Source organism: Salmo trutta, chromosome 35 (assembly GCF_901001165.1).
Source record: "Salmo trutta chromosome 35, fSalTru1.1, whole genome shotgun sequence".
NCBI lineage: Eukaryota > Metazoa > Chordata > Actinopteri > Salmoniformes > Salmonidae > Salmo > Salmo trutta.
Genome location: NC_042991.1, coordinates 29,615,918 through 29,639,668, shown reverse-complemented (window position 1 = coordinate 29,639,668; position 23,751 = coordinate 29,615,918). Strand labels below are relative to the sequence as shown.

At 40.1% G+C, this 23,751-nt stretch overlaps 2 protein-coding genes across 4 annotated transcripts; both read left to right on the top strand.

The window, feature by feature from the left end:
* The first annotated feature begins 273 nt into the window (after positions 1 to 273).
* Positions 274 to 16,555, top strand: rhag (Rh associated glycoprotein). Its single transcript, XM_029734134.1, has 10 exons — positions 274 to 645; positions 10,222 to 10,405; positions 10,588 to 10,738; positions 11,475 to 11,622; positions 12,215 to 12,381; positions 12,599 to 12,736; positions 13,091 to 13,212; positions 13,525 to 13,595; positions 13,804 to 13,877; positions 14,228 to 16,555. Exons 1-10 carry the CDS (start codon positions 456 to 458, stop codon positions 14,297 to 14,299), a joined length of 1,317 nt encoding a protein of 438 aa, XP_029589994.1. The 5' UTR covers positions 274 to 455; the 3' UTR covers positions 14,300 to 16,555.
* A 468-nt stretch (positions 16,556 to 17,023) lies between these two features.
* Positions 17,024 to 23,670, top strand: si:ch211-22i13.2 (uncharacterized protein DDB_G0271670). 3 transcript variants are annotated; one of them, XM_029734138.1, is made up of 8 exons: positions 17,025 to 17,218; positions 17,403 to 17,487; positions 17,554 to 18,069; positions 18,363 to 18,488; positions 21,805 to 21,863; positions 21,965 to 22,060; positions 22,172 to 22,264; positions 22,407 to 23,670. In XM_029734138.1, the coding sequence occupies exons 1-8, from the start codon at positions 17,216 to 17,218 to the stop codon at positions 22,455 to 22,457; spliced, it is 1,029 nt and encodes a 342-aa protein (XP_029589998.1). In that variant the 5' UTR covers positions 17,025 to 17,215; the 3' UTR covers positions 22,458 to 23,670. The 3 variants fall into 3 exon arrangements, with proteins under 3 accessions (XP_029589996.1, XP_029589998.1, XP_029589997.1); XM_029734137.1 differs by having other exon boundaries at positions 17,521 to 18,069; XM_029734136.1 differs by having other exon boundaries at positions 17,024 to 17,218; positions 17,403 to 18,069.
* The last annotated feature ends 81 nt before the right edge of the window (positions 23,671 to 23,751 follow it).

Sequence of the window (23,751 nt, the reverse complement as noted above, 5' to 3'; positions counted from 1 at the left end):
AACTTAATTTGACATTACAATTGCAAATGAGTTTGAAAAAGCTCATTAGCCATTAATATCATGGCTCTGTCACTGGCCGGTTGTCATTACTGTGTGTTTTGCCAAAGTCGTGTTTTTGCCCCCTCTTTTAAAAATACTAAACACCCAACAGGGAGGGAACCAATCCCCATAAGCAAAGTGCAGAAGTGGGAGTAACCACCCGGGCCTGCCTGTTATGCCCTGCCATTGGCCCCCACGAAACCTCCACCAATTTAAAACCAGACACCAATTGCTCTTCCCCCGTCACACTACCACCACAAGCCCCAAAGGATAGATAGGGAGAGAGGGAGTGAGAGTGTGCCAGAGATAGGGACAGACAGAGATAGGGACAGACAGACAGAGAGAGAGAGAGAAAGAGAGAGAGAGAGAGAGAGAAAGAGGAGAGAGACACACACACAGAATTAGTTCATGCTAGCATGCCTGCTTACTCCACCAACATGAGGCTGAAGTTTCCCATCCTGGCTCTGACTCTGGAGATTATCACCATCATCCTGTTTGCTGTGTTTGTGGTCTACGATGATGGGAAACACGGGGGGCACGGAGCCCACAACAATGCCACACACCATGAGGAGAAGACGGAACAGAATCCTCTGACCCTCTACCCCAGTAAGTGACACCTGAAGGCTTCTCAATGTTAGCCTGTTCCCAGATCAGTTTGTGTTGTCTTGGTATGACAATGACCATAGCAGTTGGCAAGGCAGAAACAGATCTCAGAGCAGGCTACCTCAGTGTGGTGTTACACATAGTCTGTCAGTGTGTCAGTCTGGCTGTGGGAGCCCGGGTGAAGAATCATGGATCTGTTTGTATTTGGCTTATTGATAGCAGCCATGGTTGCTATGGATGACAGGCTATGAAGTTAATAATGCAATTGAGTCTCAATGATTTGACCCCTCTTCTCTTTATAATTGTGCAGTAGTTCCTGTGATCAATCAGAGGGTTAGCATAGTGTGAGCTTGTTGTGCACAGGGTTGGGAGTAACTGATTACATGTAATCCAATTACAGAAAAAAATGTAGTCAGTTACGTTAACAACAAAAGTATTGTAATCAGATTACAGATACTTTTGAAAAACTAGATGATTACTTTTTGGATCACTTTTAAATTCAGAAAGGAGGTTTGGTAAAAAATACATTATTACACCTTTCTGTTTTCTCAATGACGTTCAATTCAGAATTGAAAAAAGGCACAAGTTTAAGTTTGTTCCACCTGAGTGAGTCTGACCACAAGTCAGAGACCACTATGACACACCAAATGTGTTTGATGGATCCTTTTTGTCTTCTTCTAATGCCTGTTAAGAGGAAATGTATCCAAAAGTAACTGAATGTAATCAGATTGCGTTACTGTGTTTGGACATTTCAAAAGTTACGTTACTGATTACAATTTTGGACAGGTAACTAGTAACTGTAATGGATTTCATTTTGAAAGTAACCTACCCAACCCTGGTTGTGCATGTGTCCATTGCAGCAGACTCACGCCTAAAATAATTCTGTATGGAACGGGCCAGATGCTCCAGCTGTCATAGGGGCACCCCTCGCTCTCATACTGGGCAGGTTCACTGTGGCTACCCCCAGACGGACTGTACAAAGGGGAAGCCTAGTGACAGGTAGCCTAGCAGTCAAGAGTGTTGGGCCAGTAACCGAAAAGTTGCTGGTTCAAATCCCAGAGCCAACTAAGTGAAAAGTTGATCAAAGCACTTAACACTAATTGCTCCTGTAAGTCGCTCTGGATATGAGTGTCTGATGAATGCCATCCACATACTTACAATGGAACTGGATCAACTTGCATATGCGCTGAAGGGAAATAAATTCTTTATTTATTTTAATGGGAATTTGATTGAGTTACGGGTAAAAATGTTTGCACATGTGCACAATAATCTGTGTTTGGAGACTATTGTAAATCTTGTGATTTACCAGTTGAAAAGTGACAAAGACCCACCCCTACTACTTTACCTATGACACTGCCATTTTTTTTTACATAAATCTTTATACAGCATAAATACTTGAAGACTTACAGTACGGAGGTTTAGCCATAAATGGGCGGGGCAGCTGTGACCCAAAGAGATTAGTTCAGTGTTTAGAAATGTTAAAGGGGAAGTTCACCTATTTTTACATGTAGACTTACACTTCACTCTTTTTGTGATTGTAGTTGATCCCCAAAACCATTTTGCAGTATGAAAATGTGTCTAAAGCATGTTAGAAAACACCAACTCATATTACACTAGAATCCCATTCTGAATGATCTCTGCATTCAATTTTAGAAAAACAAATTCCACTGTCCCATAAATCCATATTTGCATATTTTTGTTGTTGTAAACAGAATCATTTAAACATGGATTTATGGCACAGTGGACATAAATAATGTTGTGCAGAGACATTCAGAATGGGAGTTGATGTGTTTGCTAACATGTTTGCATATTGCATTATAGTCAATGACGAATCAGCAAAATGTGACCAATTTTCTCTGTAACAAAACAAAACAAAAAACAAACAATTTGGAGGAATCAACTACAAGGACAGAAAGAGTGAAAATTAGGCTACGTGTAAAAATGGGTGAACTTCCCATCTTTGTTTACGTTAAGTCATATCCAAAGACATCCTAATAGTTTTTATAACTATAGGTTGTTCTAAATGATCAGAGAAACAATATAGGGTCAATTCAAAATAAGTGGGACACTTTTAGAATGTTCTGTCTTCTGTAACCTCGTTTGTCATTTATCCAACATAGAAGCCCAACACATTTCTGAAAACTTCAAGATGTTTCCTAATCATAGTCACAGCAGGCATGACACACCCATTTGTGTACACTGAGTCAAAACCATATTTTCAGTTTGCATTTGGTAGACTGAGACAGCAGGTTAAATACACTGGGATACCATTATTATAGTCCCAATTGTACCCCAATAACTATTCGATTTTGTGTGATGGGAAACATCTGAGGATTTCAGAAATGTATCATGTGTTTACGCCGCTACTACTCACTGTTTATTATCTATGCATAGTCACTTTACCCCTACCTACATGTACATTTACCTCAATTACCTTGACTAACCTGTACCCCCGCACATTGACTCGGTACCGGTACCCCCTGTATATAGCCTCGTTATTGTGTTACATTTATTTATTTAGATTGTATTTTTTATTTTATTTTTGCTAAAATGTTGTTACTTACTTAAAAAGTAAGTAAGCTCAACACCTGTTGTTTTCGGCCCATGTGACAAATACAATTTGATTTGATTTGTTGATCTAATATGTTTGATAGATTTCTGAAGAGATTACAGAAAACGGAAATGTAAAAAGTGCCCCACTTTTTCTGAATTCACTCAAATAACAGTACTAATAACAGTACTAAGAACAATACTAATAACATCACAAATAACAGTACTAATAACAGTACTAATAACAGTACAATAACAATACTAATAACAGTACTAATAACATTACTAATAACATCACAAATAACAGTCCTAATAACATTACTAATAACAATACAACAACAATACAATAACAATACTAATAACAAAACTAACAACAGTACTAATAACAGTACTAATAACAGTACTAATAACAACACTAATAACAGTACTAATAACAGTACAATAACAGTACAAATAACAACACTAATAACAGTACTAATAACAGTACTAATAACAACACTAATAACAGTACTAGTAACAGTACTAATAACAGTACTAATAACAGTACTAATAACAACACTAATAACAACACTAATAACATTACTAATAACATTACTAATAACAGTACTAATAACAGTACTAATAACAACACTAATAACAGTACTAATAACAGTACAATAACAGTACAATAACAGTACAATAACAGTACTAATAACAACACTAATAACAGTACTAATAACAGTACTAATAACAGTACTAATAACAACACTAATAACAGTACTAATAACAACACTAATAACACTAATAACATTACTAATAACAGTACTAATAACAGTACTAATAACAGTACAATAACAGTACTAATAACATTACTAATAACAGTACTAATAACAACACTAATAACAGTACTAATAACAGTACTAATAACAGTACAATAACAGTACTAATAACATTACTAATAACAGTACTAATAACAACACTAATAACAGTACTAATGACAGTACAATAACAGTACAATAACAGTACAATAACAGTACTAATAACAGTACTAGTAACAGTACTAGTAACAGTACTAATAACAGTACTAATAACAGTACTAATAACAGTACTAATAACAACACTAATAACAGTACTACAAGAAAAAATGAACAAGATATAGTACTACAAGAAGCAAAGCCCTGCCTAACCTAAATACAGGGGGTCCCTAAAGTAAACTGGATGGATCTCTGTCTTACAAGACTGTCCCAAAAGCCTATCTGACTGTCCCACTTTAGTTACTTCATGCTCTCCTACTTTAGCTAGCTATGGTTGGTGAAGCAGAACAACAAAAACTGACTGAATTACCAAATAGAAACATAATATTGGTAACTTTTTAATGTATTTTGATGCACAAGTACATAGTATGCACATTTACATCACAATTTAGCACAGTGCAAGTTTTTGTGACCTTAACATCAAAACAGAAAAAATGCTATGTCACTGATCTTACCACGGGTGAGCTTCCTGTTTGAAGCTTGCTCTGCCCCCATCTATGATGTCACTCCAATGAAGTGATGTGGATCATGTGGTTTCTCAGCAAGGGCTTAGTCATTTCATTTTATTTTATTTAGCCAGGTAAGTCAGTTGAGAACAGATTCTTATTTAAAATGATGGCCTACGCCAGCCCTATGGGACTCCCAATCACAGTCGGTTGTGATACAGCATGGAATCGAACCAGCGTCTGTAGTGACGCCTCTAGCACTGATATGCAGTGCCTTAGACCGCTACGCCACTCGAGAGCCCTAACAATAGTTTTGATTTTCTCTTGTCAGACAAAGAAATAAAAGCATCAGGATTAAGCTGTCCCTGTTTATATGATGTCCCACTGTATCACTGTAGCTGAAAGGCTGCTAGATCGAATCCCCGAGCTACCAAGGTAAAAATCTGTCGTTCTGCCACTGAACAAGACAGTTAACCCACTGTTCCTAGGCCATCATTGTAAATAAGTATTTGTTCTTAACTGACTTGCCTAGTTAAAAAAAGGTTAAATGAAATATCCGAATTCATCCTACATAAACCACAATAAATACCTTTTTATTTCAAGATCTTAAATAGTAATTGTTTAAAGGATTATACAGTTAGATATGCGTATGAAAGGTGGCAATGACTTCCTTTCTCTACACCCCCTGTCCGTCTGTCTATATGGTGCATACCAAAACTCCACAATTACAGGTTCAAAGCAGAGGAAATAAGCAGAGAAATGCAATTTAGAAAAAAAGGAACCTCTTGTTTCTGGGCTTTCTCATCAAGGGACAAAATTAGTATTGAAAAAATGTAATTGAGGGGAACCAATGGGTTCTGTGGCTCTGTGAAATACTTGTTTTCCTCAGAGAAGTGGAACCTTAAGAATGTATCCAACACAGAGCTGTTTCACAGCCGTAAAGCCCTATCATCAAAGTCAGGCGCTATTCCGACGGAATTCAATTTTGTAATTAAAGTTAACAACATAAAAAGTGACTTGCAGTGAGATTCAGTTAGATGCTAAATTAAACTGGTGCCTTGGAGGTTTGCCCATACAGTTGAAGTCGGAATTTGACATAGACCTTATCCAAATACATTTAAACTCAGTTTTTCTCAATTCCTGACATTTAATCCTAGTAAAAATTCCGTCTTGGGTCAGTTAGGATCACCACTTTATTTTAAGAATGTGAAATGTCAGAATAATAGCAGAGAGAATGATTTATTTCAGCTCATTCCCAGTGGGTCAGAAGTTTACATACACTCAATTAGTATTTGGTAGCATTGCCTTTAAATAGTTTTACTTGGGTCAAACGTTTCGGGTCGCCTTCCACAAACTTCCTACAATAAGTTGGGTGAATTTTGGCCCATTCCTCCTGACAGAGCTGGTGTAACTGAGTCAAGTTTGAAGGCCTCCTTGCTCGCACACACTTTTTCAGTTCTGCCCACAAATTTTCTATAGGATTGAGGTCAGGGCTTTGTGATGGCCACTCCAATACCTTGACTTTGTTGTCCTTAAGCCATTTTGCCACAACTTTGGAAGTATGCATGGGGTCATAGTCCAGTTGGAAGACCCATTTGTGACCAAGCTTTAACTTCCTAACTGATGTCTTGAGATGTTGCTTCAATATATCCAGATCATTTTCCTGCCTCGTGATGCCATCTATTTTGTTAAGTGCACCAGTCCCTCCTGCAGCAAAGCACCCCCACAACATGATGCTGCCACCCCCGTGCTTCACGGTTGGGATGGTGTTCTTCGGCTTGCAAGCCTCTCCCTTTTTCCTCCAAACATAGCGATGGTCATTATGGCCAAAAAGTTATGTTTTTGTTTCATCAGACCAGAGGACATTTCTCCAAAAAGTACAATCTTTGTCCCCATGTGCAGTTGCAAACTGTAGTCTGGCTTTTTTATGGAGGTTTTGGAGCAGTGGCTTCTTCCTTGCTGAACGGCCTTTCAGGTTATGTCGATATAGGACTTGTTTTACTGTGGATATAGATACTTTTGTTCCTGTTTCCTCCAGCATCTTCACAAGGTCCTTTGCTGTTGTTCTGGGATTGATTTGCACTTTTCGCACCAAAGTACGTTCATCTCTAGGAGACAGAACACGTCTCCATCCTGAGCGGTATGACGGCTGCGTGGTCCCATGGTGTTTATACTTACGTAATACTGTTTGTACAGATGAACGTGGTACCTTCAGGTGTTTGGAAATTGCTCCCAAGGATGAACCAGACTTGTGGAGGTCTACAATATTTTTTCTGAGGTCTTGGCTGATTTCTTTTGATTTTCCCATGATGTCAAGCAAAGAGGCACTGAGTTTGAAGGTAAGCTTTGAAATACATCCACAGGTACACCTCCAATTGACTCAAATGATGTCTATTAGACTATCAGAAGCTTCTAAAGCCATGACATTGTTTTCTGGAATTTTCCAAGCTGTTTAAAGGCACAGTCAACTTAGTGTATGTACATTTCTGACCCAATGGAATTGTGATACAGTGAGTTATAAGTGAAATAATCTGTCTGTAAACAATTGTTGGAAAAATTACTTGTGCCATGCACAAAGTAGATGTCCTAACCGACTTGCCAAAACTATAGTTTGTTAACAAGAAATTTGTGGAGTGGTTGTAAAACGAGTTTTAATGACTCCAACCTAAGTGTATGTAAACTTCCGACTTCAACTGTATTTGCATGATCCATACTGTCACGGGCGCCCGCCCTTGTGAATGCAATGGCGTTGGCATTAGGTCATCATGCCTGGGGGACAGAATGAGCACACTAGGGATTACTGAAATGTTGATGGACGGTTGAGGAACAGCAATTTAATTCCCTTCAATGATGTTTGATGCTGACACGTTTCAGAGCAAGCTTCTTCGGCAGATCGTTGTGCACTGACCTCCAAATATGTCAGGATTCAACATTATCGAAAATAATTACGTTTCTGGCCTGAAACCATCTCCTTTCAGACTGACACACCTTCAGACTAGCAATCCAGAAAAAACTTGAAATCTTGGTTAGAGTGCTAGCACAATACAACTACCATATGGGGGATGACCTAACATGTTGGGCAAAGAGGCCATCTACGAGGCTGAGTTCCAAATGGACTTCTCTAGCTCCCACCACATCCTTTTCTTAGAACCGCCAACTGGTATGATGTCACCAAGGGATCAAGTATTCAGGTGATATAGGACCGTCCAAGGGCTTCCTCAATGGGTGTATAGTGCATACCTTACCAAGCCAAAGAAATAAAACATTCGAGATTTTAGATGACAGTGCTGGTTAAGATGACAGTGTGCAGCGGTGGGCCAAAAAAAGAAAGATATGCAATATAGACAAGACTAAAGCTGAGATTTGTTTTGCTGTTATGTTCTAAAGTTTGGTGCTCTGTGCTTGCAATGCCAGGAAGTTATCAGGTAAGGCAGTTCTCAGCACCTTTACACGATACATCGTATTTTCTAGTTTGTATTATTAGCATTATTAGCATACGGTCCATTCCCTTGCATCCACCCAGAGATGTTTGATTTGCACATTCCCAATAATCAGTACCCACAATCAGTGCCAAAGAACAGAAAACATTGCATGCAATGTATAAACAACAAAAATGCAGATTTTTTCCGTAACAAAAGTCAAGTCAACACACAGCTATTTGTATATCTTACCTTTTATATATCTTACAAGGCTATTTGTATATCTTACATATCTGACATTGTTCAGACTTCGATATCAGGAAAAGATTGAATAGATTTGAGTTATTTGTTTGTTCCCGGATGGGCGCGGGTGTTCTGACCAGTGCCAGAAGAGTTATAATGTATCCTATGACGTCTCGGAGGCATTGCGTAAGTAATACTAAACCTGATTAGAATCATGGTGTAGTGTGCCGAATGTCATCCATAGCAATATAATGCACTACTGGGGAGAAAGAGCCAGTCACATGTAAACACAATAATGAGAGAGAGGAATTCACAGACTTCTAATCAGAGACAATATCTGTTTAGATGAGCTAACCTTCCTGTTTATTATGTCTCTATCATGGTGTGGCAGAAACAGGGAGCCTCCAAACAAACTCAAATCTAAAGTGAATTGCCAGTTACAACAATCCCTCTACAACTGTACAATGCAGCATCGGTTATATTTATAGCACGGACTTGTATTTCAAGACCGCACTATAAGATAGAGATGTATATAAGCTCTAGAATGGCATTCTGGTAGACGGAGTCATACAGTAAATCAAATCACATTTTATTGATCACATACACATGGTTAGCAGATGTTATTGCGAGTGTAGCGAAATGCTTGTACATAGTAGTCATACATAGTCACAGACAAAAAGAAGACAATGGACGTATGAGCTAGTCTATGCTGCAACTAAGCCCCCAAACCCCCCCACCCCACACCCTATATTCCATCACTTTCCCCAGCCAGGACTTTCTGAGTAGTGACTGTCTGCCTAGGTCCTGCCCTGACACCACAATGCTAACTGCTCACCACAATGCTAACTGCTCACCACAATGCTAACTGCTCACCACAATGCTAACCAGACCTGGAGAAATGAGGCCTGTTGTTTTCCCTTTCTGCCACACCTTCATGTACTTTCCAGATGAGAACCCGTCATCCATCGCACATGGCTTTTGGGACTAGGAAGTTCCTGTTGCCAGGCATTTCAGGGAAGGGAACCTTTTGTGAGCATTGCGCGAGAGTGGAGCTTACCGTTCTAAGCTACAGACACAGGCATGCGCACACACACACACCAGATGCACACACACACCAGATGCACACACACACATACACGTCTGGTCAGTCTCTGCAGACGGTCGGACGGAGCTCACATCCTACTGTCCACAAACACAGTGAACTAGAGCCCTCATACACCCTCTAAGTAAAGTCTCTGTCCTCTTACGTAAATCAGTCTAAACATACAGTACATAAAGTGCAAAGACAGTGATCCATTCACAAGACTCCTGTCCTTATAATTCCAGTAACTGAAACTAATAGTGAGGAATGTGTTTAACTGTGGAGTGTCTGCTTCCCTCTGATAAGTTCCGAAGACTTGATTAAGATCATGTGAAGTCAGTGAATGGAACAGCTTGAGGTTACTGACACGACACGGTTATCGGGAGCCTCAGTTCTCAGTATCCCATTCACAGACTAATTGAATTGGTCTTCCATCCTTCAACAAGTCCGGATTTACAATGACCCCTTGTGGGGATAGGGGTTACTACGATTGCTGCACAGTCCAATGCGGCTGCTCCGTGAGTCATTCGAGCATTGAAAGGCAAAGCCCTAGGTATTTGATCAATTGCTGGTCTGTCAACCGATTTGAATGTCTTTACAGTTGCATTTTTGACTTTTTTTGTCTTGTTGACACCCTTTATTAGTTTCATTCAGTGTCCTTGTTTTCATCCTCTCTGTTTTCATTCAGTGTTCATTCAATGTGATGAATAAATCAAATAGGGCCAGATTGGCCATAATGGACCTTCAATAAAACCATGTTATGTTAAGGATCAAATAGTCAAACTCCCCTGAGCTGACCTCTGACCTGCATTCTCATTGGTCCACAGTGTTCCAGGATGTCCACGTGATGATCTTCATTGGCTTCGGCTTCCTGATGACCTTCCTGAAGAGATATGGCTTCAGCAGCGTGGGCCTCAACCTGCTCCTGGCTGCCTTCGCTCTGCAGTGGGGTCTCCTCGTGCAAGGCCTCTGGCACCTGGACGAAGGAAAGATCAAAGTCTCCATCTTCAAGTAAATACAATAAAACACAGTACGGTCAGAAGGAAGGTAGCTAGCAGTAGCAGCATTATGTCCACAGGATAGAGGACAACCGAGGAAGTGGTCTGTTTTAGTGTTAATAATGCATCTCTCTCTGTCTGTCTCTCTCTGTCTCTCTCTCCCCACCTCCACCTCCTCTTACTCCTCACCAAAAGGATGATCAACGCAGACTTCAGCACAGCCACGGTTCTGATCTCGTTCGGGGCGGTCCTGGGAAAAACCAGCCCAGTCCAGCTCCTCATCATGACCCTCCTTGAGATCACCATCTTCGGCATCAATGAACATCTGGTGGCCGAAGTCCTGAAGGTCAGTGCACCTCATCATAATCTCAGAACTCAGAACCAACCCTTATGTTAATAGTCAGTCACAACAGACTAACTTCACCCCCATCCACTCATCTAAGCACTCGTGTACATGAAAGACAACACAATGCAAGAAAAGTATATTAGTTAATACAGTCCAATGAGCAATATTGTGTGCAATCTTGTGAGTAATGGTAAAAAGAAAATGGTGAATCTCCTGTTGATCCATGCATAACGACTTCTTCTTCCTTGGTATCATGGCGGTCCGTAAACAAACTTTTAAGGTGCATGCCACCCCCTACTGTGCATGACTACTACCCGTTTACCTGGGCCCTTATACACACGACCTCACCACCTGACCCCTAACCCCTGCGAGATTGCTCTCTAGTGGTGAGAAGTGGTAGCCCAAAACAACTAGACAAGATTCATCCTACCAAAAGGGCTCTTATAAATATAATCATGCTGTTAATTCATAGGGATGAGTCTACAATTGGAAAAAAAAAAAATTTAAGGTCAAGGGGTCAAATTTTATTCTTAAATCTGTCCATTCCTATTCCCAACCAATCAGTGCACTAGTTTTGCTTGGGAATGGGCAGAGGCGGGATGGATGAGTGATGGACAAGTGATTGAGATAACTAGCAGGCTAAGGAGAAAGTTTGTTTGGGAGGGCTTTTATTTGAATTGTTGTATTTTGTTTTACAACATAATGAAGTGGTTTATGTGGTTTGTCCAACTCACAGGCCAATGATGTTGGGGCCTCCATGATTATCCATGCCTTCGGGGCATACTTCGGTCTAGCAGTGGCCCGCATGCTGTACAGGCCAGCTCTGCGGAACGGTCATGAGAACGACGGCTCTGTCTACCACTCTGACCTCTTCGCCATGATCGGTAGGAGCAGCAACTCACATGGCAGTCATCACAGTCAATGCAAAATTCAGTTGATCTTATTACTGTAGTCAGTCACTAACTACTATTAAAAGATAGATCAGCTAAATATTGATAAAATGTCCCCATGTGTATCTTTAGAACACTAGAAGTAGAAATGATGCAATACGTGCCTAAGGGAATGCCTGGCCTTTTGTATCAAGCATCTCAGAATATGAGTGCTGCTTTACGATCAGTTCTGACTTTTAGATCAAAATGAATGATATTATATGGACGGGGACCTGATCCTAGATCAGCACTCCTAAGCTGAGATGCTTGATACATTTAGCCCCTGGTGTCTGTTTGCATGGTATATTTATATTTTACTCACAAGGGAAGGGGTGTTGTATGTGTGTGGCTCAAATGGAGGCTCCTCCACATATCATAATCACACACGCCACCTAGTGGACAAAAAGTTAATTGCTTCAGACAAGCAGGCCAACTTCTGTTTGACATAGTTTTAATACATTTAATGCATTCGTTTTTTTTGTTTTATATATTTCAGAATCAATTGAAGTAGCAGACAAATAAAAATCTACTTGAATATCTTCTCCAGGTACCGTGTTCCTCTGGATGTTCTGGCCCAGTTTCAACTCTGCCATCGCAGAACCCGGTGCTGATCAGCTCATGGCTGTCACCAACACCTACTTCTCGCTGGCTGCCTGTGTGCTCTCCGCCTACGCCGTCTCCAGCCTGGTGGAGCACAAAGGGAAACTGGACATGGTGAGATAACACACGCTTCACTCAAACCACAAAGAGTCAGAAGACAGCAAAGCTGTAGATTGTTTACCTCCTCAATTTATTTGACTTGTATATATTTAAACAAGGCTAATGAGTGTTTGTGTGTGTTGTGTGTGTGCGTGCATGTGTGTCTCTGGGAGAGAGACAATAGAATCTCACACAGCACCTACTGTAGCATAGCTAATAGATGCTTCCATAGGTCCACATCCAGAATGCCACTCTGGCCGGAGGTGTTGCCGTGGGAACCTGCGCTGACATGGACATCGGGCCTTTCGGTGCCATGATCATCGGATTCGTGGCTGGCATCGTCTCCACCCTGGGCTTCAAGTTTCTCACTGTGAGTACAAAGGTCACACACGTCTGAACCAATAGGAAGACAATCCTGAGATGGACCAGGACACCAAACTGTCTAGAAAATGCCATTGTTAACTAGGGTTGTAATGTGTCTTGTGAGTGGCAATACACCTACATTCTTTTGAATAATACCTTTCTACCAGCATCCTAACTAACTCCTCAGCCTAATGAGCAGAAATGGTTCTGGTTGTGGTTGGTGAAACCAGTTTTGCGTGCTGGGAGAAACTTGCATTTTAGTCAAAACAAACACCTACCATCAGATAGCTAGAAAATTGATGAAATGAGTAGGCCGTAGGGAATAATGTAAATGAGACCACTGTTTCTCTCTGCATTTCAGCCCATCCTGGCATCCAACCTGGGCATCCAGGACACCTGTGGCGTCCACAATCTGCACGGCATGCCTGGCATCCTTGGGGGTATCGCTGGCATTGTGGCTGTCGCTCTGGGCAAGAAGGATGGGTAAGGCTCATCTAACAACACTGTTCATACTGTACATCTATACAAGCATATTAAGAAACAGGAATGATTTTTATAAAGACTTTTGGTAAATTACAATGTGTAGTCATTTTCATAATCAACAGTAATGGGAAACTCAGAAACTTTGACCAGTGGCCATGTATAGATAGTGTAGTTCTGGAATGTCTATAGTAATTCACTTTTCAGTGAAGGCGTGACCTTGGCCTCAATAATAAGTGTCAAAATAAGGGTCTCTTAAAAAAAACTAAGTACTGTATCCTTCTCATTTTCTCTTCTCCACCCGTCTTCCCTCAGGAGCGCTGCCATGCAGGCTGCAGCCCTGGCCTCATCCCTTGGGTTTGCTTTGGTTGGAGGAGCCATGACAGGTGGGTGGAGAAAACACAGTGAAATGTTTTGTCATTCAAAAATCGACATCACATTTGAACAGACTTCCTGTCGGTTTTCGTATGGTAATATAAATATTATATTTCTACACTCATCATCAAATCGTTGAGGTCATGACAATGAACTTTATTCCATGAAGACGGGGAAACGTATTGAATAATACTGTAATTGACTTATCTCTTTGTACAGGTCTGATAATGAAGCTTCCATTCTGGGGACAGCCTCCAGATCAGAACTGCTTTGATGATTCAATCTATTGGGAGGTAAGAACTTGAGAGATAAAACACATCGTACTGTTCCATCCTTGAACATCACTAGCTTACAGTTGAATCAAACACCTGAGCTATACAGTACACGGTACATGATGTTTCATGTATTAGTGTGACACTCATATAACATTTGAGATATCCAATACCATAATGTGGCATTAGCCATATATGTCTAAGATGGCATATTGTATTGTATTACATGTCATGTGACCACCTGGTGACATGCAAAGAATATTGAATTTGTAAATAAAAAAATACTATCTTATAACAAATATGATTTGGCGTAGATGAAATTGCGGCTAAACTGTAAGATCTGTTACTGACTGAGATGGGACTGTCCTTAGGTTCCTGAAGAGGAAGAGGGCGAGGAGAGCCTGGCTCACGGAGACCATTCCATGAACAAAGCAGAGGCCTAAATCTCCCGCCCTGCACTGCAAATACATTATCCACAACCCTTAGAGCTAAAGTTGGGAAAATGAGAAATCATGAACCAGACATTAGACCTTGGGTGTATGTTAATATTCTTAGCTGGCTTCCTCTCCTCGTCTCCTCTCCTTCGTTTAAGTGGTGGATCCCTACCAGGACTTCCTGCGTCACCTGTCTAATGTCTTGACCATCAGTGCAGACGGAGAGAAGGAGAGGAAGCCAAGTTATGCTACTGAGATCAACCCAGGATGACCAGTACTATCAACTTTTCAGTTGTTTTTACCCACAGCATAAATGTATTGATTTGAGACAAATTGAGATCATATCAAATCATATTTGAAGTGGTTCAAGCTAACTTATTTACACATCTCTAATTCAATCTGAACAGCAAGGAAGCTCATGTTGCACTTTTCTGTGTATCAAACTACATCCTCATTGTCCATAGATTTGTATTAAATATTTTAATATTTAATTGAATAGAATAGGTCCACTGAAGAGCATTTGGGAAAGATGTTCTAGCTCATTATAATTCCAACTAAAGTGTAAGAGGTGGGTGTGTTACATACAAAACATGTATTATCAGGTCTCAAAATAACATTGTAAGTATTTTTGTTTACAGAAAATCATATCAAACCTTACGTGCTTGCAGAGTTTTGGATGTGTTAGTCTGAAAATGGATTTCAACGAAGCAGCATTTTGATATAAATGCCCCTTAGTAAGTTGCATATAAGCATGAACTGTTCTTTCACACATTCGGAGGAAAGATACTTTCAGGGATTTTTTTTTTTTTTTACTGAATTTGATAACCAATAATGTGCCACTGTTCTGAGCCACTAGAAACAGTAGAAACTGTATAGAAATAGTAGAAACAGTATATCAAGCTGACATTCAATCATATCACCAATCCTCCTCAAAATGTTAACAGACATTTGTTTTTCCTCAATAGTTAGGGTTATACATTGTATATTTTTCGCCATCCAACTGACATAACCGATATTGTGTGCTAAGCCTTGTTTCATGAAGAGAATCAACTGCAACTTTGGCCTGCTGCATTGCGGGGCCGCCACACTGAAGCCCACTACTCCTACTGGAGAGAATCTGATCCCAGACCTGTGAAGTATAGGCAGTAGCTACCCGCTAGGCACAGATATCATTTCAACATCTAGTTTTGATTTACATGTTTTTGAGTGGTCAACTAACGTGAATTCAACGTGAAATCAACAACCTCAATAAATTTAGGTTAACATTGAAATCCCTTTACCTTGATGACTTTTAGTTAATCCAATCAGTTTCCACGTTGATTCAACGTCATCACATTGACATTTTTTGTTGAAGTTATGTGGAAACAACGTTGATTCAACCATTTTTGGCCCAGTGGATAAGGGACAGTATTCATCAAGCGTCTGATATTGGGGTGCTGATCTAGGATCAGTTTTGCCTTTCTAGATCAGCACTTCTAATCTGAGATGCTTGATAAATATGGGCCCATGGCTCACAGGGATTGGCGCAGGGCAAGGATGGGTCCTGCATTAAACTACTCTCTGTGTGCTCCCAACACTCTGTGGTTTTCCTTCTTCAGCCCCAGCCACCTCAATGCTAAAGTAGAGTGTCTTCCATTTTAATTTCTCCCGCTAAGTTTTTTCAAATACAGAAAGGCTGCATTGAAATCTGACACGTCCAATTAAAAACCGGATAGGCTACATGTCACAATTATAATATGGATACAGAATAAATGGGGCATGACAAAGATAGTCACTGATAAGCTTTCTTTATTTCTTTCACTTCTTATTATAACCTCTTAATGTACAGTGTAGTTAGTTACACAATGGATATAGTTAGTTTCTCTAAATCCCTGCACCTAGGACTAGCAATTGGTACAGAGTGTATCAGATAAAAAAGTATGCCTTTGTATATTTCAAACATTTTGTTGAATAAAGCTACGGTTATAATTTAGAATGCAGGAGGAAAATAGCCTACAATAGTTCCTGTACTAGACCATTGTTGCAAGGAAAGATTAAACTGACTACAGATAGATAAATAGCCTAGTATTTCATTTGGCTGATGTAGTAGCCAACGTGTGATATAAACGTAGGCCTAAAGCTTAGGACACCAGCAGTCAAGACTTTGTTGAAATGATTGACATGACATTAGCTTTTTAGGTTACAGAAAATGAATATGTATGACACTGTTGTTAATGTATAAATACTAATACTGGCACTTATAAATATGATTATATGTAATATCAAGTGACTCTGTGTGTCGTTTTTGCCATGATCCATTGCATAATCACCATCAACATTATTTTTACAACCAGAAAGTTGTGGCTAGTAGAATGGGTGGAGTGCTGTATCTTTTCCAGGGTCAAGACCCATGCACTAATGAATGTGCATCCTTTGACCACACAGGATTTAGCAGGACTTTCCAGGGGTTGAAAGGTCAGGTTGATTCTGCACGAGGAGCATTATTACTGTCACTGAATGATTTTGTAGATTCATGACTTGTGTATGCAGTATCCAGTGACTGTATCCTATTAGGGATAGGTTTTTTTCTCTCTTTCTATTGAATGTTGTTTTTGTTACGGAAATACAGTGTTATTGCCTTACCTCTTCCAAACCGTGAAATGCTAAAATAATATTTGAGCCCACCGAGGTTTACAACCATAGAAATGGAATTATATTGCTGTTTAAAACATTGCGGTGTTGCTTTAAGAAATCAATGGTGCATTGTGGGATGCAAAATGGCTCAATCGTGTTGTCAGCAGAGTAGCCAGCCAGTTATCTCTTACAGCCATATTGACAAATAAGTACAATCGATAAAGTATTGTTAATAATTGTGTAGAGAATATCACTTTGATAAACAGCAACTTTTTATTGCATTCGCCTCTTTTTGTCGAGACAACAGCCACCATGGTAAGTACCTAGGTAACTAACGTTATCGGGCTAGCAACTTGTTTTGCATTTAGGAATGCTAATTAGCTAGCTAAATAACGCTACTGATGATCTGTGTTTAAAATCTGACGGGTTTATGATAGATGTTTGGGCTCACAATGCAAACAGATTTACAAGGCATTACCCTTTACTTTGTCTTTGTTAGTCCAGCAAAGTAGACAACGTGAAAAGTGAGTCCAGTATAAGAAGTTATGAAAGAAAAAGTACTACTACTGAGTCTGCCACAAGAGGAAATGACAGAAGTACTGAGTCTGCCACAAGAGGAAATGACAGAAGTACTGAGTCTGTCACAAGAGGAAATGACAGAAGTACTGAGTCTGCCACAAGAGGAAATGACAGAAGTAGTACAGAGTCTGCCACAAGAGGAAATGACAGAAGAAGTACTGAGTCTGTCACAAGAGGAAATGACAGAAGTACAGAGTCTGCTACAAGAGGAAATGACAGAAGAAGTACAGAGTCTGCCACAAGAGGAAATGACAGAAGAAGTACAGAGTCTGCCACAAGAGGAAATGACAGAAGAAGTACAGAGTCTGCCACGAGAGGAAATGACAGAAGAAGTACAGAGTCTGCCACAAGAGGAAATGACAGAAGAAGTACTGAGTCTGCCACAAGAGGAAATGACAGAAGAAGTACTGAGTCTGCCACAAGAGGAAATGGCAGAAGTACTGAGTCTGCCACAAGAGGAAATGGCAGAAGTACTGAGTCTGCCACAAGAGGAAATGGCAGAAGTACTGAGTCTGCCACAAGAGGAAATGACAGAAGAAGTACTGAGTCTGCCACAAGAGGAAATGACAGAAGATCTACAAGCACAGGTCATTTAATGGTCTATTGTGATCACTTATTAACTGATTACATTTTACATTTACATTTTAGTCATTTAGCAGACGCTCTTATCCAGAGTGACTTACAGTAGTGAATGCATATATTTCGTACATTTTTTTCCCGTACTGGTCCCCTGTGGGAATCGAACCCACAACCCTGGCGTTGCAAACACCATGCTCTACCAACTGAGCCACACGGGTACCACAAGTGTGTGTGTGTGTGCGTGCGCCTACCTTGGACTCATGGTAAATAGTCACTGTTCTCTTGTATTTTTCTATTGAAGGGAAAGAAAAAAGGAAAACGAAACGGAGCCGCAGTAGATCATCTTCCTCATCCAGCTCATCATCGTCATCCTCCTCATCCTCATCCCGCTCTTCATCCCACAGTAGGAGTAGTTCCAGCAGCAGTGGTGAGTGTGCCAGTACTTGTCCCGTAGTTTAAAGAAGCGCATGTACAGTGCTTTCGGAAAGTTTTCAGACCCGTTCACTTTTTCCACATTTTGTTACGTTACAGCCTTATTCTAAAATTGATTAAATTGTTTTTTTCTTTCATCAATCTACACACACTGTCCCATATTGACAAAGCAAAAACTGTTTTTATACATTTTTGCAAATGTATTTCAAATATATTACATTTACATAAGTATTCAGACCCTTTATTCAGTACTTTGTTGAAGCAACTTGAAGCGATTACAGCCTTGGGTCTTCTTGGGTATGACGCTACAAGCTTGGCACTAGAGGTCGACCGATTATGATTTTTCACCGCCGCTACCGATTATTGGGGGCCCAAAAAAGCCGATACCGATTAATCGGCCGGTTTTTATTTATTTATTTGTAATAATGACAATTACAACAATACTGAATGAACACTTATTTTAACTTAATATAATGCATCAATAAAATCAATTTAGCCTCAAATAAATAATGAATCATGTTCAATTTGGTTTAAATAATGCAAAAACAAAGTGGAGAAGAAAGTAAAAGTGCAATATGTGCCTTGTAAAAAAGCTAACGTTTAAGTTCCTTGCTCAGAACATGAGAACATATGAAAGCTGGTGGTTCCTTTTAACATGAGTCTTCAATATTCCCAGGTAAGAAGTGTTAGGTTGTAGTTATTATAGGAATTATAGGACTATTTCTCTCTATACGATTTGTATTTCATATACCTTTGACTATTGGATGTTCTTATAGGCACTTTAGTATTGCCAGTGTAGTAAAGCTTCAGTCCCTCTCCTCGCTCCTACCTGGACTCAGACCAGGAACACATCGACAACAGCCACCCTCGAAGCAGTGTTACCCATGTAGAGCAAGGGGGAAAACTACTCCAAGTCTCAGAGCGAGTGACATTTGAAATGCTATTAGTGCGCACCCGGCTAACTAGCTAGCCATTTCACATCGGTTACACCAGCCTAATCTTGGGAGTTGACAGGCTTGAAGTCATAAACGGGCTGCTGGCAAACGCACGAAAGTGCTGTTTGAATGAACGCTTACGAGCCTGCTGCTGCCTACCATCGCTTAGTCAGACCGCTCTATCAAATCATAGACTTAATTATAACATAATAACACACAGAAATACGAGCCTTAGGTCATTAATATGGTCGAATCCGGAAACTATCATCTCGAAAACAAAACGTTTTTCCTGTCAGTGAAATACGGAACCGCTCCTTATTTTATCTAACGGGTGGCATCCCTAAGTCTAATTATTGCTGTTACATTGCACAACCTTCAATGTTATGTCATAATTACGTAAAATTCTGGCAAATTAGTTCGCAACGAGCCAGGCGGCCCAAACTGTTGCATATACCCTGACTCTGCGTGCAATGAATGCAAAATGACACAATTTCACCTGGTTAATATTGCCTGCTAACCTGGATTTCTTTTAGCTAAATATGCAGGTTTAAAAAATAAATACTTCTGTGTATTGATTTTAAGAAAGGCATTAATGTTTATGGTTAAGTACAGTCGTGAAACAATTGTGCTTTTATCGCAAATGCTCTTTTGTTAAATCATCCCCCGTTTGGCTGTCGGCTGTCTTTGTTAGGAAGAAATAGTCTTCACAGTTCGCAACGAGCCAGGCGGCCCAAACTGCTGCATATACCCAGACTACCCTGACTCTGTTTGCAAGAGAAGTGACACATTTTCCCTCGTTAAAAGAAATTCATGTTAGCAGGCAATATTAACTAAATATGCAGGTTTAAAAATATATACTTGTGTATTGATTTTATGAAAGGCATTGATGTTTATGGTTGGAGCAACGTGTACCTAAGAAATTATATGCAATGCAGGACAGGCTAGATAAACTAGTAATATCATCAACCATGTGTAGTTAACTAGTGATTATCATTGATTGATTGTTTTTTATAAGATAAGTTTAATGCTAGCTAGCAACTTACCTTGGCTTCTTACTGCATTCGCGTAACAGGCAGGCTCCTCGTGGAGTGCAATGTAAAGCAGGTGGTTAGAGCGTTGGACTAGTTAACCGTAAGGTTGCAAGATTGAAACCCCGAGCTGACTAGGTAAAAATCTGTCGTTCTGCCCCGGAACAAGGCAGTTAACCCACCGTTCCTAGGCCGTCATTGAAAATAAGAATGTGTTCTTAACTGACTTGCCTAGTTAAATAATCGGCCAAATCGGCGTCCAAAAATACCGATTTCCGATTGTTATGAAAACTTGAAATCGGCCCTAATTAATCGGCCATTCCGATTAATCGGTCGACCTCTACTTGGCACACCTGTATTTGGGGAGTTTCTCCAATTCTTCTCTGCTGATCCTCTCAAGCTCTGTCGGGTTGGATGGGGAGCATCGCTGCAGAGCTATTTTCAAGTCTCTCTAGAGATGTTTGATCGGGTTCAAGTCCAGGCTCTGGCTGGGCCACTCAAGGACATTCAGAGACTTGTCCCAAAGCCACTCCTGCGTTCTCTTGGCTGTGTGCTTAGGATTGTTGTCCTGTTGGAAGGTGAATCTTCGCCCCAGTCTGAGGTCTTGAGTGCTCTGGAGCAGGTTTTCATCAAGGATCTCTCTGTATTTTGCTCTGTTTATCTTTCCCTTGATCCTGACTAATCTCCCAGTCCCTATCACTTCGTCATTATGGGGTATTGTGTGATTGATGAGGATTTTTTAAAATTTGATCCATATTAGAATAAGGCTGTAACGTAGCAAAATGTGGAAAAAGTGAAGGCGTCTGAATACTTTCTGAATGCACTGTATATGAAAGATGACCATATTATTTCAGGGCTCTACAGTTACATGTGCTCCTAAATTGAATAATGTAGCAGCACACAAAGAAATTCAGGAGCACAATGAAAAATATTTGAGGTATTAATGAAAGTAATTGCCAGCAATTACAAAATACAGAGTTTAGGAGCACAAGCAAATAGATTTTTAAGATTGAGATGTAGGCTACATTGTGCCTATATGAATCCTAGCTACTTTTGAAGCACATCTTCTGAAGAAGCTCTCTCTTGTCCTTTCTTTCTGTGCTACCACGTTTGCATACTTCCGAGGCTGTGGGACAGGGAAGAAATCATTACAACGATTATTAACAGGGTGATTTTTTTTTCTTTTTCATCTAGGGGCACTGGAGCTCCCAAATAAAAATTCCAGGTAGAACAACAAAATATTTTGGAGCATATGTCCCCAAAATGGTAGCACTGTAGAGCCCTGTATAGATAATAGTCAAAGCCTGAAGGACCGTGTTTCAGTTAGATTTTGCTTTCTCCTGTCTAGATTCCCGCAGCAAATCCAGAAGGAATTCTATGAAAAGGAAAAAGGAAAAACAACACAAGGTATTTTTCTTCAAATATTCAGTTTTCAGTATTTATTTTGTTAAAGGTGTGGTTTGTGACTTACGTAAAGTGTCCTCTGTTTTAACTCCTTTTTTTTATAGAAAGGGAAAAAGGAGAAGAAGCACAAACGAAAGAAGGACAAGAAAATGACACCAGAGGAGGAAAGTGCTGGACCTGGACCTATTCAGATCTCCAAGGTAGAATACATTTATGGGACTATTTATCCTTAACCAAGTTAGCTACATCCATACCAGTGGTTTGAAGCTTTCTGAAAGCTGTCATTTTGAAATGAAAAATCTATCTTTCAGTATTTAAAGGAGAGGAGGAGAAAAAGCAAGTACAGCATAATCACAGGAAAGAAGATCAAGATGAAATTGAAGAAGTCAAAGAAAGACAAGCTGGTGTGTATGAGTGTGATGCATGAAGGTTTTTACTTACAATGATTATGAAAAGTGAAGGTTATTTTACCTACCATAGTTGAAAGCACTGATTGTAAGTCTCTCTAAAATGTAAACGTATGCATACTACACATTGTTTCAACAGAGGGACAAGAATCGCGCCGAACTGCTCGAGTTCCTCAACTCCACGTTGTAATGCAAAGGCCGTCATCGTTGGTTATGTTCCAGAACCTTCCAATTTTTGTCCAGAACAGAACTCAGGGAAAGACGACCCTTTTGATAAAGCTCTGAACTAACATCCATTTACAGGGTTATTATTATCATCACTGCAAGAGATGTGGGACATGGCCTGTTATTTCAAAATGACAGAATGTGCCATGTCTCTCTTTTAGAAAAAGCGTGCTGTCACTCCTGTGGTTGTCGGCCCCTTTCTTCAGACCAGTGGAGGCTGCTGAAGGGAGAACGGCTCATAATAATGGCTGGAATGGAGCCAATGGAATGGCATCAAACCATGTGTATTTGATGCCATTCCAGCAATTCCACTCCAGCCATTACCACAAGCCCATCCTCCCCAGCCATTACCACAAGCCCGTCCTCCCCAATTAAGGTGCCACCAACCTCTTGTGCTTCACACTGTTTGTAACTGATGTCTGTTTGTTTGGTCTTTTTAGAATTGTAATTTTACTATAACATCAAAGGAGCCAGTCACTGACCTTTTTTCAGTATGTTTGCTGCACAAGGTGTTGCTAAGCAAGTTAGAACAGTGTTGCTGTGGTGGAGACTACAGATCAGCAAAGATCTGAGTGATGAACAACATACCTGGGTTCAAATAGTATCGGTTTTCCTTTAAGTACTTCAGTTGATTAAACTTGCCCGGCACAATGGAACAAAAGGAAAAGTGCCAACCCGTCCATCTTTCACGCCTTCAGGCTCAAGCGCTTAAAGTATTTGAAAGCAAATACTATTTGAACCCAGGTCTGATGAACAAAGAGATTTGGGTACATTTTATTGTAACGTAATCTGTCAAATAGAACACCAGTCCGGCATTGCATTGTGTTTGATGATGATCTATGTTTTTCTAGTTGTTTTAAGAAGGTCCAAAACAGTCCTGCAGCTAAACTCGAGCCCCCTGGAATGTAATTATTGTTAGATATACTGATTATCAGAGAACAATGTATAGTATGTACAAATCTGAGACTGGAAACTGGATGTCATCACATGTAATACAATAAATCAATATTATTTTGGATGAGCTTTATATATTTTGTGAAGCCCACTTGATGTGGCAAACTGCGACAGTCCACCCAATAAAACAGCTCTTCTCTCAACAGCAATAAACTGCTGCTGTTATAGAGATTCTTTACAATAGTCATCTGAAATGTTCCAGTACAATAAACCATCCATTCCCATTGTGTATGAATTATTGCTGCCATCTTATGAGACACAGTTTGTCCTGTATCCAGGCTTTGTCAATCTTATTGGACAAAGCA